This window comes from Hyposmocoma kahamanoa, unplaced genomic scaffold (genome assembly GCF_003589595.1).
Source record: "Hyposmocoma kahamanoa isolate Upper Pololo Valley unplaced genomic scaffold, ASM358959v1 95, whole genome shotgun sequence".
NCBI classification, from domain to species: Eukaryota; Metazoa; Arthropoda; class Insecta; order Lepidoptera; family Cosmopterigidae; genus Hyposmocoma; species Hyposmocoma kahamanoa.
Window position 1 is genome coordinate 1,617,473 of NW_020654972.1, and position 19,369 is coordinate 1,636,841.

General features: G+C 34.0%; 1 protein-coding gene across 2 annotated transcripts; it reads left to right on the forward strand.

Moving 5' to 3' along the window:
• Positions 1-1,184: 1,184 nt before the first annotated feature.
• On the forward strand, positions 1,185-18,806 carry LOC113238121 (probable methylmalonate-semialdehyde dehydrogenase [acylating], mitochondrial). Of its 2 annotated transcripts, XM_026474856.1 has the most exons (11): positions 1,226-1,329; positions 1,528-1,566; positions 3,765-3,898; positions 7,291-7,401; positions 8,038-8,144; positions 8,346-8,459; positions 13,609-13,775; positions 13,989-14,109; positions 15,297-15,446; positions 16,215-16,355; positions 17,935-18,805. In XM_026474856.1, exons 4-11 carry the CDS (start codon positions 7,376-7,378, stop codon positions 18,417-18,419), a joined length of 1,311 nt encoding a protein of 436 aa, XP_026330641.1. In that variant the 5' UTR covers positions 1,226-1,329; positions 1,528-1,566; positions 3,765-3,898; positions 7,291-7,375; the 3' UTR covers positions 18,420-18,805. The 2 variants fall into 2 exon arrangements, with proteins under 2 accessions (XP_026330640.1, XP_026330641.1); XM_026474855.1 differs by lacking the exon at positions 1,528-1,566 and having other exon boundaries at positions 1,185-1,329; positions 17,935-18,806.
• Positions 18,807-19,369: the final 563 nt, after the last annotated feature.

The window sequence follows — 19,369 nt, forward strand, 5'->3', positions numbered from 1 at the left end:
TATGAAAATAATGTGAAATATTTACTGGACTGTAAACAAACACAGGCTTACTATCTATGTTACATATTTGTAAGCACTTTTATGTTAATAAATGTCTCTACTTATCTACTTACATAATATTATTATTATACACATAAATCTTTTTCATTAATCAATAGAAAAAACTGGTCTTGACTTCTTGAGTGTTTCGAGTAAAAGCAGTGTTATATCAAGGTCGTTAAGTTCCTCAATGAGGTTACTTATTTAAAGAAGTATTAAGCGCCTTACAAATATATAATCGCAGGGTCCAGTAAAATATCAATCGACGGAACTGTTTATGAATCTGTAAATGAGAACAGGCGTTTTAATTGTTTGCAAAGAGTTGTAGTTTGTAGTAATCTGCACATTTCTAAACTAGATTATTAGTTATAAGAAGTGACTTACAAAATTATTTTAGTTAGATCCTTTTTTTCCATCCTCAGGATAGATCATTATGTATCTTATTAAGAACGGAACGTCCAACCAGATAAATATTTAACAGAAAACGGAACGTTGTCATTGTATTACATAAGTTTAATAGTTAATATGTGTCCCTTTGTAGTAGGTATGTATTGTTAGTGAGATTATAACGCAGAGAGAATTATTTTAGTACGTTAGGTATCCAAAACATTATCTGTCCAAAAATAATTTTGTTCCGATTTCGCCTTTATTAAACGTAATGTAACAAGTTTTTATCAAATAATATTCAATTTTGTGAGTATTTTCATTTTCTTTGAAAACTGAGTTCCATGTAATTTTTCGTCTTAGAAAACTCGATTATTTTTAATTTGCAAGAAACATCTAAAATATTTTTTGCATATTTTACTTGAATGTAAAACTTTAGAAATGGTAACATTTTAATCTATCGTAAAAAAAGGAGAATCGTTCCGTTTCAAGAAGCTGGCGTTTACAATTTATAGAAGTACCCAATTCAAATGAATGAATGAATGAAAATCTTCATAAAGCATAAATACTGCAATTGAGCCGCTGATGAAAGTCGGTAATTTGTAATTTATGTATATTAAAGTTTAACGAATATTCTAGTATTTTTCGTCCATCTGGTTACAACAAAACGGAACGTCTGACTGCAAGTCAACACAAAATAATTCAAAAACAAAACAAAAAAAAAAAAAACAAATGATTTTGCTTGACGACTAGATTAATTTTATCAATTCAAGGTCAGGATGTTTGTATTTTAATCAGTCTGCTTGGCCCTCTGAATGGCTCTAGGACTATCTGTACTTTCTACCGATTCTTTTATATAAATCAACCACAATGGCTTCAAAAATGTTGAAACTACTAAAATCCGAAGTAAGTGTTACACTTTAATTCATGTAATTTGAAGTCAATTAAATTATCAGTCCAATTTTGATGCACTGCTTAGGCTATGAACTTCGTAAGAAAGAGAACCATTAAATGCATACTATTACCATATTGCTAAGTCATTTTGTTCTTCGATAGTGTTCTAGAAAACTACGCATAAAAATCTTTTTATCCTGCTTGTTTTAGCTTCACCAAGATGTGTGAATACATTGGAGGGAGAATTTGGTATTTAAAGTTTTCTACATAATTCATAGTAGTGCGTTGCGCAGTTGAACATTTGTGAATTCGTGACTTAGACTTAAATCACATTCCTATTTTGATTTTATGAATTTACTCAATGCGTTCTATAGAATGTACAATTAGTTGTTTTCATATACTTGTTGGGTACACACTGTTGATATAGGTATAAATATGTAGCGTCTCGTACTATGGATATATTTGTAGTATCTCTTCCATTTATTGCCTTATATTTGCCTTATAGCATGCAATATCACTTTTGTGGCTACATTTTAAATAGATAGTCTATTATAGTACGTAACAAGACTATTTTAAAATCAATTGCATTCTCAACAATAATTCAACTCCACTAGAAGTAAGAAACAAAAGTTCTAATCACTGACATAACTTTGCAACAGCGCCTTATTAATTAGATTAATTAAATCTACACTTTATCAATTATGAAAGGGTCTCTGGTAAACTCTATGCGGTGTTAGTACTTGGTACTTGGTGTAACTTGGTACTTGGGCTGGTGTGGGCAACTCGACGTCAAGGCGCCTATTTTGCGTGAGGTGGGTCATACTCGTGCCACCCAAGCTCCTCCAGGAATCTCAGTGTTCGCCCTGTAGTTGGCAATGCCGGAACACTATAGTACGATATGCACAGCCGTTTCTTCTGCCTTCATGCACGCTGTGCATAGAGGGCTGGCTGTGACTTAAATTGAAAGGTGTTTATTGTAAGGACCATGACCCATTAGAGTGGGAGTTACAGTGCGAAGCTCTTGCCTTTTGAGTTTAATTAATATTTGAGATAGACTGGCATTGAGAGTGCTTCCCTCGCCTGTCTATAAACTGTAATGGTGGTCCATGTGTTATTATGTGAAGATTTTGTACCTTTGTATATAGTTGTTCTGGACCATTGGTATGGGAGAGACACTATGGGTTCTAGTCCTACAGCGTCTGTCTCCAACCCTTTTCTGGCTATTTTATCAGCTGTGTCATTGCCACATGAGCCGCTGTGTCCTTTAATCCACTGTAGAGTTATGTGTATACATACTTCCATGAGTGCTTGATGGCATTCATAAATGACCCCTGAGTTTATGTCATAGCTGTTCATTGCTTGAAGTATTGACATGCTGTCGGAGAGTATTCAAATGGATCTAAGCCGTATTAGGTTGCATCTCATTTAAGATCAGCAGTAAGTATACTTAAAAACTTTCTCTGCCGTGTACCACAAATAACGATAATAATGATCCTGTTTGTCGCATATGTAGAGCTCTAAAATCATTGACTTGGATATATTTTTCCCGAGTTACGATTCATATTTAAAACATGAACAAAAATGGAATATGTTGAGTAATTAAACATCTCGTAGTTGCATTTTTATATTATGACCATTTCCATTAATATGATTAGTAATTTTTAATTTTTGTAATTGTATGTAGGTAGGGTTGTATTGGATAGTCCCTTAATTTAAAGTGCCTTTATTATGTCACAAATTATCTGCGTAACTGTTTACGTATACAAATTTACTGTTATTGTAATCCATGTTATCTTTGAATAGAATAGAATAGACATTTATTGCAATGCCACAACACATAGATACAAAAAAAAATTTTTAACAGACAAACAAAACAAAATAAAAAGAATTAATAAACAAAATAAAGAATACAATAAAAAAACAACATAAAATAAGACAAATCAGACAAAATGCAAAAAACTAAATATAATGACTACAAATTTTATACTGTCATAAGTGTGGTTGATGGTGACGGTTGTAGGTGAGCAATGTGACAGTTTGTATTTTGTAGCTACGTCATAAATAAACTTTCTTCTTGGGCTATCTTCAGTGATGTGTTCTTCAATGTTTTTTTTCAAGAATTTGGTTTATGCCCCTAAACCAAATTCTGTTGAATATGTTAGTAGGTTTATTTGAATTTTCATTTCTGTGCTTTTGTGTCCAGTTATAATAAAAATATGTATTTTTCATTCCACTTCATTTTTATATTCTAGGCCTGTCTTGGAATATTTGACCAATATGAATCCTATAATGCATAGTTACCATTCTTGGTCACATTCGTCTCCCTTTCAGACTTACAATGTGTCAATGGCAAAAGCCATAACATTTATATGGTATGTTGTATAGAATCAATGATGTATAGAAAAAGTGAAATGAAATTATTATGAATATTTCTGGTCTACTTTTAGTCCCACCTCCTGCATAGAAGCTACAGCAGCTCAGCTCCATCCACTAAACTTTACATTGACGGACAGTATGTCGAATCAAAGACTAGCAAATGGATTGAGCTCACCAACCCAGCCACAAACGAAGTTATTGGCAAGTATGTACTCGCTTATATCTAAGTTATAACATTATTGCTCTAAAAGAAAAGAGATAAATTAAATGCCTTCCTCAGATCACTATCTTACCTATGATGGGAGGACACACTCAAAAACATTACTCAGTACCAACCAAATTACTTACTTAGAAAATGAAGCTATTCTTGAACTAAAACTTACTGCGAAGGGAGTAAAATGAGAAAACTAGTGGTCCTCATTCAGTTATCATCAGTCTATGGCATTGTTAATATTATGTCTCTTAAAAAACTTCCAACACAGGATTCAATCTTCCCTCTTTCTCCAGTGCTATATTGGAGTCTTAAGTTGTGTTTGCCTGTACTATCTAGGAACTTTTAAAATCTGTGATTGAAACTACTTTTGAATGCAAACTGTAGTACATGCTTCATTATCATTACAGAATGATTTTTTTTTACTCAAACTTGATTAGAATATTTTATATAGATTGTTTGTTACATTTGTTGCATCAACTTTTATCAATGGTAGGTAATTTTTTGTAGTTATAAATATCAATTAGGTTAGAGATAATTACTTGTAAATGAAACAATTTCCTTACTAATATTTATTATATAAATAAACCAAATTTCAGAGTCTGAAGTTTTAATTGACTTACAAATAGACAATAGATAACATTTATCATTGTTTTTACTGCAATTAGGGTAGGGGTATGAAGAATTTAAATCAAACATACATAACAGTATTATACAACTTATATTACAATGTGCCTGTATTAACAGACACATTTATACTGTGTAATTAAAGAGATACTTATGTTAGTATGAGTTAATGTCACTCATACTAACATACTAACTAAATTTCAAGCTTAATTCATGCGTACACACATCAAAAAAAGTTTGCGATCACTTCGAAAAACTGAAATCTTTTTTGTTACTGTAGATTGTTATAATTTTTTCTTCTTTTTAGATTCTTTATTTAAAAATAAATTAGAACATAAAACAATGACCCCGTTCAATTGTTTTTTCATATAAAAAGGCTTTCAGTCCTAGCTTACGCTCATTCAGAAATCTGATTTAGTCAATTATAAGCGATTCAAGATATTTTTCGCGGAAAGTTGTGATTGAAAAAATGCCAAGAGGATTATCAGAGGTTTTACGAGCTAGAATAGTAACTTTGAGGGAAGAAGGATACACCACGAGAGTAATAGCACGCAGACTTGCTATATCCCAATCCTGTGTCTTGGCTACGTTGCAGAGGTATCACGGAATGGGAAATTTAGCTGACCGACCCCGCAGCGGTCGCCCAACTGTTTTGACAGCTGCCCAAAAGCGCTATATTAGATTGCTGGCAGCCCGTGACCCAACAATCAACGCCACTAAAATAAAAGCAAAAGTCAGGGCCGCCTCTGGGCTTGAAGTTAGCACGCAGACCGTTTGCAATAGCTTGCACCAGGCTGGATTACGAGCACGGAGGTCTTGGCGAGCTCCGCTCAATTCCCGGCAACGTCAACAACGAAGATTGCAGTGGGCTAGACTTCGGCAAAATGAAGAAGGTGAGGACGAAAACATTTGGCAAAACTGTCTCTTCGTTGACGAATCCCGAATCAGCACTCATCCAGATAACCGACGTGTCCGTGTCTGGAGAAGACCAGGCGACCATGAAAGGCACTGGAACAGTTCAGCAAGGCGGAAAATCGGTGTCCTTTTGGGGTGGCATTATGATTGGAGCTAGAACGCCTTTGATCCCGTATCGGGGCTTCATGACAGCAGACATGTACAAAGCAGTTGCTATTGATGATATCGTCAGACCATTCCGAGTAAACCATGGGCACCAATTTGTACTGGTCGATGATAATGCGCCCGCACATCGAGCTCAACGAGTCAATGCAGCTCTTCAAGAATACGATATCACACGATTAGACTGGCCTGCCAGCTCGCCCGACTTAAACCCAATAGAGCACGCGTGGGATGCTCTTAAACGAGCAGTATGGAACCGTGAGCCACATCCCCAGACAGTTCCAGAGCTCAGGGAAGCCGCTATTGAAGAATGGGATAGGTTACCCCAGGAAATGCTGGATAACTTGATCCTCAGCATGCCCAGGAGGATCTTCGCATGTATTCGAGCCAGGGGAGGAGTTATTTTATATTGAATTCACACCTTTTAATAATAAATTGTTGTTTAAGTTTAATTAAACAGTCTTTTTCTTTCTATGAAATTTCTATCACTATTACATTATGATTAATGGCTCAATTTTTTTAAATAAATAATAAAAAATAGTTTTATATTTTAATTTCAAACAGGGTATTCCTATTTAAAGAAAGCATACAACATAGATTTTTTCTTGATAAAGTTAAATTTAAAGAATTATAGGAGATTATGCTATTGATCGCAAACTTTTTTTGATGTGTGTATGTACATATGTTTATATGAATGTTATAAAATTCTAAAGTATTGTGCTTTATATTGTAACAATTTTAATTATTTGTCATTAAATTTGCTGCTGTGTAACAGCAGATTTAAAGACAAATAATTAAATTCGTAAAGATATTTGTGTTATATCACATCCATTTCGTACATTTTTATCTTGTCAGATTTATTTGAGAATGTTGATTATTACGATGTATGATTTGATTGATTACATTGTGACTTAAGAGTGACAAATGGTAAACATGTTTTTCCCTTCCTTACTATGCTTTTTATTGATAAAAGTTAATGTTGCTTCTATTAAACGTTATTATTTATAACGACACCTGTTATTTTTACTATTACGTAATATTTTGGTTGTCAATTGTTTTTAGATGCGTACTTAACACTTGGTATTGAAATGGATCATCCATATCTATACATGTCTTTCTGTATCTAAGAGATAAAAAACATAAAATAGATACATTCATACTAAATTATATATTATTTGTGAGTAATGAAATTACAGTAATTATCGTTCGATATCAATGTATCAGGTGTTATCAATGTCATACTATTCAAAATTGTTCTCGTATTTTTAGTATACAACGGGATATTAGTGTAGAGAAATAATTTGACAAGGAAGGAATTTATATCTACTAAACTGCTTGTTTTTAAATGGTAGAAAATGTAGATTAGGTGAGGACACTTGCCAGTATGGTGATTAAGTGGCAGCTAAGATTAATATACAAGGTGTAACATAAATAACAACTACCAAAGAATTAATTTTAAATACGCGAAAAACGATTACTTATTATCAATAATCCCATCTGCAGGCTTGTATACGTCACGACATAATGGGAACGTGCCCTTACTTGTAATAACAACTTTAGCCAGGAATTAATTTTAAATACAATCCAATTGCCCTTTGCACAGTTTGACAATTGTAAATATACTATTAGTGATCACTGATTATAGAAAACTAACTTATATAAGAAATATCTAAAATTTTAAGAGTACCAGAAGCGACGCCAGATGAACTGAACGCAGCACTAGAGTCGGCAAAGAGAGCGTACAAATCATGGGGCCAAAGCACTGTCATGACCCGTCAGCAACTTATGTTCAAGTAAGTACTGTTTTCGCACTAGACGACTACTAGATTTACCCAGGAGATAAACGGCAGCACCATGAATTTAATCTAACATATATCCGCTAAACCTCATGCCAAGCATCGCAGTATTAAATAGTTCTATGATTCTAAGCATGAAATTAAATATTCTATTTTTGTATCTCTTATTGGCTATTATGGTGAATGTCCACATGCCGATTTTGTGTTCCACTTTCGCTATGAATTTGTCCAGACATCACAACACTGATAATTCGTGTAGATTATTTATTTCTTCATAAACAGCTTAAGCCAAAGCGTGCAACAACACTTAAACGTAAAGATAATGTGAAATTTAAATATAACATATAAGATACAAAATAATACTTAAAAACTAAACAAAGAATAAAAAGATACTTACACACAACTTTACACCATTTACTACAATCTAACACTTGTCCTAAATTTACAAAGCGACTTAAGGCCACTGAGAGGACTAGTTATTTAGTTTCTATATTATATTATATATATCGTAGTCCTTAAGTTATTATATATTACATTACATGGGTCATCGTTGCCTGATGTAAATGAATAAATTAAATAAAACCTAAATTAATTTAATTCATTCACTAATTAGGTTGATATTTAATTTTACAGATTCGCACGTCTGTTGCGAGAGAACGCGAGCAAGCTGGCGGCTAAGATCACAGAAGAACAGGGCAAAACTATTGCTGATGCCGAAGGTGACGTGCTTAGAGGAATTCGTAAGTAATTAGTAAAATTGTTATTGTTGAAATGAACTGCGCCCTTAGAGATTGAAAACTGACAATAAGATCTTTTTTTTTTTTCCACATATTTTGTTCGCCTTAGGCTGCTAATAGATTGACTGTATGTTTGCAGTTAATGCGTGAAGTCGATTTTCCCTCAAATCTGTGTTCGTTAATGCAACACTTGCTATTGCACAGAGAGTGTCGAGCACTGCTGCAGTATCACTAGTCTACAACTCGGCGACAGTATTCAGAACATTGCCAAGGACATGGACACACACTCCTACAAGACTCCTCTTGGTGTGGTTGGTGGTAAGTGCCTAAATATTCTCAATAACAATAATAATTATAGCATAGTAGACAACCACACCAATTACTTGGTCTCAAATTGAGGAATACCCAGGGCACCCAGATTAGAATAAATCACAAAAGTTCATTTCCCAAATTGGTGTAATTTCTAAATTGCGATACCACAGACCACATAAATACTAGTAATAGACTGGTTAGTGGGCGGGGTCCGCGTTACCTAGCTTATGACCAGACGGGCATATGAGTGTCAACAGTGCGTCAGTCGTCGTTCAAATGGGATACATGATTATTTTGTGGAAAAAATAGAAATATGCCATTATATTATGTCGCGTAAGAAACCAAATTTTAAAAAATACTCCGGGAGCATTGACTTACAAATAAATGGACGACGGGTCTAATACAAAAACCACGAAAAAAATGTCCCAAGTCAACCTATTTAAACGTAGTGACATGTAAAGGAATATGAAAAAGCTAAAACGTTGAATTTAAATTGTAATGTCATCGCAGTACTGTCTAATTTTGCTTGCAACAATTGAAATGCGCAAAAAAAAACACCATATTCAGCTTCTACTGGAAACTTATCAAAATGCACCATATGTAGCTTCTAGTGAAAAGTACTTGAACACAGGTATAATGGAGTAGTCTTTATTATTTATAAATAAATTTTATATGTAAATGTTGAATTTTATACAATGCCATTCATTACGAGCTAGGGTGTCTGATTTTTTTTCTTGAGTTTCGAGAATTCTCGTACCCGATTTCTCGAGCTATTCGAGAATTTTTTTAAAAATCGTAAAAAGTCAGCTCAGTCAACTATAAAACTAAATGTGAACTTTTCGAAAGTTGTTTTGGCCTGGGTGGTCTGAGTTGTGCCCCGAAATAAATTCCATCGTTCTTGGTCCCAGGTTCGATTCCCGGTAGAACCAATTTGGTAAATGAACTTTTGTAAATTGGTTCTGCTCTGGGATTCTGCTGCTCTGATACTCATGGGGAGTATGTACAGAGAGTTCCCTAGTTTCAGACCAGGTGATTGTCTTACAATAGAATACCAAGACCAGAACCATTTAGAAAAGTTAATTTGTTAAATTGATCCTACCGGTATCGAACCCGGGAACTTCTCATCCAGTACCCACAGTGCAAACCGTTAGGCTGTCTGTGTTAACCTTGGTTAAGAAACAAAGAAGGTAATTGAAGCAGACTGACACCGCAAATTAAATAGGATTTTTTTTTAAGTTTAAGCAATTTGTAGCTTTCACATGCAAACAATGCATAATAATACAAATAGTACAACCTTAAGTTGGTTAAGAAACAAAGAAGGTAATTGAAGCAGACTGACACTGCAAATTAAATAGGATTTTTTTTAAAAGTTTAAGCATATTTTGTCATTCATCCAACTTTTGATTTTTAATGCATTTTGGCGTTGTAAGATATTCTCTGTTAATACTTGTCACTTTCTCCTTAAGTTCAAGCTATGCTTACTGGATAAATTCCTGTATTCTCTCCTTTCTATGCACAGTTCACTCATTGATGTAATCACATACCAAAGCTTTAATATAAATTTAATAAAATTTAATATAATGCCTAGGCACCAAAAACCATTTCTTACTAGCAATGTTGGCAAAGCTGTTTTTTTTAATTTTCGTAATATTTTGTTGGTTCCGATATATCCGATTGTCTGAAGTAAGCCGAGCAAACAAATTTGTATATTTTCGGGATAAAATGTTCTTCTCATTGCGCTTCAGCTATTATATTTCTCCATAGTGAGCAAAGTATAGGATCTCGAGGAAAACTGAAATAAATACATTTATTATGCCATGCCATAAGAAAAGTACCGATGTTTCGATTTTTTTTAATTCAAATTCAACGTAAAGCCAAATTTTCGTAATCTTGAAAACCGATTCATAATAAAACCGTTATGCTTTAGGGAGTTTTGGATGCTTATTACAAAGAAAAGACTAAGTTAGCTTAGGTTTGTTTTGTAATATTCTAAAAAAAAAAAACCTAAAAGTACTTTCGGGATTATGGAAATTCATGCAAACGTTATTTCGGGCAAATGTATTTTCGGTCTTCTGATTCGTAACCCCAAGCCGTAGAAAGAGTACAACAATATTTGAAAGTATTACTAACATGTATTAAAAAATATTTAAATAATAAAATTAGCATCAAAGCGACTCTATGAAATGTTTGTTCTAAATATTTCAAACGCTTGTGTTTGAAACAATTGAAATTGACGTGTTGGGTCTCGTTTAGTCTTTTACGCAAGCTATGAGTCGGAAAGAGACAGTTAGCTATTTGATTATTTTGATTGCTTTTGTAATTTATATTTACGATTAATTTAAATATAAATTAAATACTATATATACTAGTGTATAAAATAACACTTTTAAATGATAACTATGATAAGACAATGTAGTACTTACTGAAAATATGATATAACATCCTGTTATTTCACTTTAGTTGAGTAATTTTTACAAGGTTTTACTACACAATACGGCATCATTGACAAGCGCGCTGTCAGTCGAACAAACGAAGACTAAAGCGTGAATGACGCTCTGTATACGATTTTAACGCCCTATAAGTTCGGACACTTTTTAGCGCGGACCCGACGTCCATATAATTGTAAGTCAATGTCCGGGAGTGATTTCCTTCATTGTTCATGGAGTGATTTCCAAAACTATTTTCTTGCAATTCGGTAATAACAATATACATTGGTTGCTAGCCATCGCCGCCGTCAAAAGAACAATTCGAATGACGCTCAATGAATTGCTTGCACTAGTGTCGTATTACATTTGGTATTGGGTCCGCGTGTTGTAATCAAATTATCGATATGTAGAAACTCTGTATTTAGAAACTCGGTTTTGATTTAGTTCAACTTTTTTTTTATTATAGCGGTACCAATGTGTAAACATAAATTGTTTGCAGGTATTTAAAAGCTAACAATTTTGATTACTTGTATGTTTGGTCCCAACACTCGCAATAGTTTTTTAAAATTTTCAATTTAAGTAAACACGATGTAATAATGGAGAAAAGGAAATGTAGATAGAAGAGGTACAGTGTCGATGATTTTACAATGGACGTAAGTTCGTGGAGTATCAAATGAAGACTTTATGAGATTGGAGATTTTCTTTCTCTACTTGCTTATTATACGTCACCTTCGTCCGCTTGAGTTCTTAGTTTTATCACAGGCATGATTTACATTTGCAGTTTTTGTATTGATTTTTTTAGTTTCCCGCCGGATCCTTTTTAAAGGAGAAATGGGCTGAAGCAACAGGCAGTAAAAGCTGGGTACCTACTAAACATTAAATTATGTACATATGAATAACAACCGAAAAATAATTAACAAATAAATCATTTGGTTAATCAGGTAATATATGACATGAACCTCAGAGTCGCATTCACAAATTATAGACTACATCTAAATGTGAAAACATTTCTGAAGCATTGTCCGTTTATTTTTCGTCATGTTTTCGGGAAACAAACGATTCGCTTCTTCGCCTTCGGAAATAAGTATCTTTATTTTCTTGACAAGCTCGTCGACGCTATAGGTATAGTCATGTTCAGTCAGTTCAGAAAGAGGTAATTGTTGACCAAATATATCGTATTTCAGGGAGAATAAAGATTTTTATGATGACTGTGTTTTAATATTTCAACCCTTCCAGTGATCGGATTGACTTGAAATCTAGTAGGTTAATGAAAATACGATGACAGTTTAATAAATCATTAATACTGTGATTGTAGCATGTAGCTACGTATAGGCCGCACACGCCTGCGTAGTAGTTAGATGTTTTGCTGTTTTTCCCACACCACCGAATAGAACAGCACGGCATTGTTAGAGATATTATCTTTATTACAATAAATACAGAATATTTTTTGAAATATACGGAGACGTACACACAGGTCAGTAGTTGCCCTGTCTATATTTCAGTGCAAACGAGAGTCGATATTTATAAGAGCTGTAACGTTAACCATATATTCCTGGGCCATATATTCCTGGTAAAAGTGTTACCAGAAATATATGGCCCTTATTTTGTCTCTATTTCTGGTTATATACTCGATGACCCTAATTATAGCAACTGTAAAGCAATGCCTAGTTCAATATTCCGCTAGTTATGAAACATAATGTCGATATCAATTAAATGTCACATCCCTATCTATAGATTGTCAACTTTTTGTTTTTGTTCCAAGAAGTTTGTGTTCATAGGATTCTTAGCTTTTATGTGACTAGTAATAATAAAACCTTATTAGATCCAAATAAGTTTTTTTTTAACAAAAGTTTTTTGTTATTGTCTATTTTCGTTTTATAATTTATAATCAATCAAAATTATGTTATCTTAGTACTAATGTAAGATTACGTTTTCAAATGTGTGCGTGTGGCGACACCGGTTTTGATACAAATGTTGCTTGATGCCATTTCCATTCTTTTTTTTCTTCCGTGCGCGATACGAACTCCCCTGTGCAGGAACTCACGTGGGTAGGTATATCATACTACATTGTCATATAAATAATCATAGTATCGTGAATATGTTAAGGTACCCCACCCACCGGTGATACCCACCGGACTATTTTTCTTTTGGATTGTGTAGGTGAATTAACAAGAATTTATGTGATCATCATACATACATGTATATAGATTTGTTTGTGATAATAAGCGGTTACACTGTCGCAGCGGCAACGTCACTGCGTGACTGAGAAATTATTTCAGTGTCACATGCACAGTTTAGGTAGGTTACGGGAAAGAACGAAAATTAATATTTGTCTCCTTGCGTTAAAGTGTTATTTCTGGTTATATTTTTTTTCGCCCTGGTTAATCGATTGAGCTCACTAAAATTCGAGACGCCATCTATTGACACACTATTGAAGTATGTAGTTAAGTGTTGTCACTAATCTATCTAAAGAAAACTTTTTAAGGACAGCCTGTACACTCATTCATACAAATCTATCGATGTGATGTGAACTTTCTTATAATTTTCACATATATTATATAAATAAACACCATTCTGTATTATGTAAATAAACTTCACAATATTCATAGTTTGGGGCGCCATCTGTTGACACAATATAAACGATCTAGTTGAAGGTTGTTACTAAATAGTCGAAAGGAAACTGTATTGCATCTATATACTATGAAAACCCTGACTAAATATTTTTGCAGGTGTCGCTGCATTCAACTTCCCCGTAATGATTCCTCTGTGGATGTTCCCGCCGGCGTTGGTTACTGGCAACACATGCATCATCAAACCCTCAGAGCAGGACCCTGGTGCTACCCTTATGACCATGGAGTTACTGAAGGAAGCCGGCGCCCCTCCTGGTGTAGTCAACGTAGGTATTTTATACTGAACTACTTTGTACTCCAGGTCGAAGATATAATAAGCCTGTACGGAATTTGTTAACGCTTCATGTTCAAAACCTAATAAGTGGTACAAAATTCCCATATTATGCAATGGTATTTTATAGCGAGGGCCTGTATTCAACAGTGAATCGACAATTTTGATTTAAATGCTTAAATAATTGGAATTCCTATGTATGTTATAGGTAGTCCACGGCACGCACGACGTAGTGAACTTCCTCTGCGACCAGCCGGATATTAAGGCGGTGTCGTTTGTCGGCGGAGACGCGGCTGGCAAGCACATTTATAAGAGGGCTTCTGCTGCAGGTAAGCTTTGCCATGCTTTTGACAAGAATTTCAATCAAAACCGAAATTACTAAAGAATCCAAAAGTTTAATTTGCAGTCGTGACGCATGTACGCTATGTAACAACAATAATAACAAATTTGTGGGGAAAATTTAATTATATTTTTTTAATTACAATGTTGACGGCCACACCGAATAAACGTATCAAAACACCAACTTTACAAAAATAAAAAAAATTTGGAAACTTCGAATACTCTTCACCTCATAGATTTATTTCTAAGAAATTGTATGATGAAAACGATGGAAATAAATTACCCGTTTTTGTGTCGTAAATGAAATTTTAAATTTTTTAGAGGGGTATTATTTTATTGTATGTGTAATTTATTTAATATTTATGTTTTCCCTGGAAAAAATATTTTGTGTTAAAAAAGATTATCCTTTTTACGTGAAAAAAAAATTCTTTAAATCTTTATTTATTTAGGGGCTTTGACCGGTATTGAACATGTCAGCCCCGTTAGAAAAACGGTACATCACAAAAACACTTATAAAATCCAGACAGATAAATCAAAATACTATCTAACTAAACATGTATACAAAACTCCTCGGCACTACATGTTGGCTCTGACGAAATAGATTGAAGCCACTCAACATTAAATGTACGGAAACCAGTTTGTGCAAATAACCGCGTCCTGATAGGTTCAGTCCGAACACACTTCATGAGCAAATGATGGACATCCTCAGGAATCCCACACACTTCGCAATTCGGTGAGTTCACCCTCCGCATCAAATACAAAAATTTCTTTAACGGAACGTGTCCGGATCGAAGCCTGTGCGCGCTGACAATTTGACCCCTGCTTAATTAACTTAACATGGTCAAACCAAGGGACTCGAGGAGGCTCACTTTGCATGGTCTTGTACCAGATTCCTTTAGATTTATAACTAATAATAGAAATAACAAATATTATAAGTCTGATAAAAAAAAATTGTAAAAACTAATATTTTTTACCGTGTATTCGGGGGAACGTCGATTATTACTTTTCGCTAAAGAATCCCCGACACTTTGTTTATACAGGCGACAAAGAAGAGTTGTATATAAAACAAAGTCCTTCTAAGAACTTGATTGAATCTATTTAGTGTTATATGTTAGATAATTAGATTTATCTTTGTTGTTAATAATAAGTTTTAATCTTAGTTGATTGTGTTGTTCAGGCAAGCGCGTACAAAGCAACATGGGTGCGAAGAACCACGGCGTCATAATGCCCGACGCGAACAAGGAGCATACATTGAACCAACTGACGGGTGCAGCTTTCGGTGCAGCTGGCCAGCGTTGTATGGCGCTTAGCACCGCCATCTTTGTTGGTTAGTTACCGCTGTCTGATTAACCTTACATAGTTTCTAATCATATTATTAAAGATAACAAACTGACAGTTGCTGTCATTTTGATAATTTTGAAAATAATGTTGCTACGTTGTTTAATGATATTTGGTTCTGTTATCAACTTAGAGGATGGAAAAGAATAAAGGAAAGGAGCTGCCTTATATACGTAATAAACGTCCCTACCTGAACCAAAAATGTCCACCACAAATGGCGGATTTAGTGTTGTACCATAATCATAGATAAGTCAATATCGACATGCAAATGTATGGCTTGAATGATGAAACTGTTGTTACTGTGTTTTATGTTTGTAAATTTGTGTAATTTTGAAAATAATGTTGCCATGTTGTTTAATGATGTTTGGTTCAGTTCTCAATGAACTTATTGAAACAATTAGTCAAAAAAACGTGAAATATTTTTGACTGTTAATTTATAAACAATATTTAATTTATGTTTTGTCACATCTGTCATTTCAAATGATTGATTTAAAAATTAATATAAACAAATGGAAGTTTTTTTTTGGAATCAAAATTGAATATTTTTGTTTTTTCGAACAAACCAATGTTTCGGGCGCTTTACAGATCCCATGTTATTTCCTATTAATATCAACAAATTATTAAAAACCTATATTTCACTGAAAACCTAATGGTAAATCTCAGTAGATCAAAGCATTAAGCTACCAAGACTGTAATATGTATAATAACATTATCCGCATTATTATGTATGACGGTATTAATTATCTTTATTGTTAAGGCGAAGCCAAGGAATGGATCCCAGATCTAGTGGCCCGCTCCCAAGCGCTGAAGGTGAACGCGGGTCATGTACCTGGCACTGACGTCGGGCCTGTTATCTCCGTCAACGCTAAGAACAGGATCCTCCGCCTCGTCGAGTCTGGTAACAATTATATTTAGTATTGTCATAAATTCATAACGTACAAAACAGACTCCTGATTACAATTCTGTCATAATCATAACCAAAAAATGGTGCATTTCCAGATAGTAGCAGTAGAGCTCGTTGTGAAAGATTTCGTTCAGAAAAGTCGTCCATTAATAACGTACATTTAAACATATGTATATTTTAACGATAAAATAAACTTAGTACAGAGTATTAAACAAACCGACCTCAAAAGTTCGTAAAATTACGTCTATGTACCAAGTTTTATTGAAATCGGTTACGGATTCATCCCCTAGTTTGCCACCCTTAGACGTGGAATATTTTCTTCAATGTTTAGAGGTAATTGACGTAAACTCTTTCCAACAAAAATAGAATCATCAAAATTGTTTACAAATATCGCGTAACATACATTAAAAAAAACAGTCGAATTGAGCACCTCCTCCTTTTTTTGATATCGGTTTACAATCCAGCAACGAACAAGTACCACCGTGGTGACTTTATCTCGGCGATAACAGTTTCGCTTTTAGAACATTACAGTGATAACAAAGAAGATTACAAAAAGAGCAAAATTATCATTTGGTTTCTCATATAAAATTTGCAAACATTTTTGCGCATATTAAATTATTTTTTGCTGGTGTTTTTTTCTACTTTTTTGTTATACCTTGTGTATATATAAGATCGATCGACATCAACACATTCTTAGGAAATTTCATCGTTTTCACCTTCGTGTTACTTTAATTAGTCTACATGCTAAGCGACAGAAAAGAGAAATAGTGACTCTATTGAACCACACACACCACACCACATGTGAACTTCTATAATACGCACTGTGTATTATAGGGGCTATTTTTCGGACATGGGTTGTGAGCCAATATTTATAGTTATGAAAAAAAAATTTTGAAACTTGCATGAATTTTATGCAGTATAAAGTGAAAAATTATAACAAATCAATATAACAAATTGGCATACATAGTTCGAAAGTACTGCTTAAGTTGGACCTCCTATTGCTAAGCTCGTAACTTTAATTCATTCTGAATAATAATATTGTTTCAAAATTCTCGGAAAATTCCGCCGTATTTGGAAGAGATTATGTATTTAATGTTTACATAATTATTGAGGTTTAGTATTCTTCACTACCTCACCAAGTAAACGAATCCCAATCTCATGGAGTCGAGAAATTATAGGCAATTATTTATATTACTCTGGGTTGTCACATATTTTAGAGGTCCAACTTAAGCATTACCCTCGAACTATGTTTGCCAATTTGTTGTAATGGTTTTAATTTTAATATATAGGATTTTTGTTCACTTTATCCGGATAAAATTTATGCCAATTTCAAAAACTATTTATTCCATACCTATGCATATTTGCCACTCGGGAGTGCCAGTCTAATGTTCTAAATAATTAGATCTATATGTTTTTGGAATAAAAACTTTAGTCCGAAAAATAGTCTTTATTACATTCGTTATCAAGGTTGATTGATAACAATTAAAGCGCTTCAGTTTGATAAAATTTAGATGGCTTAAAAGTTGCCTTGTATATCTAAAAACAACGAAACTAAACGTTACTAAATTCGCAGGTGTAAAAGAAGGCGCCAAGATCGCTTTAGACGGACGCAACATCAAAGTATCCGGCTTCGAGAAAGGCAACTTCGTCGGACCGACCATCCTCACAGGCGTTCAACCCAGCATGGAGTGCTACAGGGAGGAGATTTTTGGCCCCGTCCTCATTTGTTTATTCGTCGATACCCTTGATGATGCTATTAACATGATCAACAGCAACCCTTATGGTAATGGAACCGCAATCTTTACCACAAACGGAGCAACAGCAAGAAAATTTGCGTCAGAGATCGACGTTGGTCAAGTAGGAGTAAATGTACCTATCCCAGTTCCACTATCTATGTTCTCGTTCTCTGGTACACGAGGCAGCTTTTTGGGAACCAACCACTTTTGCGGTAAACAAGGTATTGACTTTTTCACTGAATTGAAAACGGTCGTTTCATACTGGAGACAGAGTGATGTATCTCATACAAAAGCTGCTGTCTCCATGCCCACTCAACAGTAGATCATTATAAGCAGCTATATACAGGGTATTACAAAATTGTTTAAAGAGCATTCCACCAGGCGGTCAGTCTGTCTGTTTGCTAAAAGTAACAATGTAAAGGCATTCCATAAAAAAACCCATTGAAACCTTTATTTTAACTTGTAGTAATACTCATACGTAAAAATAACAGATGCCCCGAAATCTGTCTAAGTTTTGAGTACAAATTTATAAATGCGAATTATTTATTGCCTTAGGTATTATATTATAATTTGTATCGGTAAATGGTTATTTATGTATAAAATTATGTCTTCCATTTTATAATATATAGTAAGGTAATATTGTTGATTAATTAGTAATATGAACACTTGTTTTCTTCGACACCGAATTGTTCTTCTAATAAATTATTGTATTTTCTTATTTATATCTTTTAGTGCTTCTTAGTACCTTTATCTATCACATAATTTATCTTTCTAATTGTACACATTACCTCAAGAATATATCGATAATAACAAATGATGTCACAAATTCATGTTTTTAACTTTTATCGGCAAAAGTGACAGTTACAGAAATTCGTAAACAAATCTTTGATTCGGTTTTCCATACAAACTTAGATCATGGGGTCTACTCCCGTTTTCCGTCCGAAACAATTAATGTCAAGTAATACTCGACCAAATTAAGATGATCCGAATGAAGCTTCATATTTGACATTGTCTTTTAATTTAGTCGAGTATTACTTATTACCCCCCCGTGACGTTCCTTGACTAAAGTTATCACCCATTGTGAGTATACAATACAATGAATCCTCTTAAGCGTCTATACTACCTTAGCTCGAATTTAAATCTTTCCCATACTAATACGGTTCATTTTGCTTGGGTCGAGCGACAGGCACACGGTGTTTATTTTAGAATTGGTTTTTTTTTACCAACGAAAGTAAAACAATTTGAAAAATATACTTCGTTTTAGTATACGGC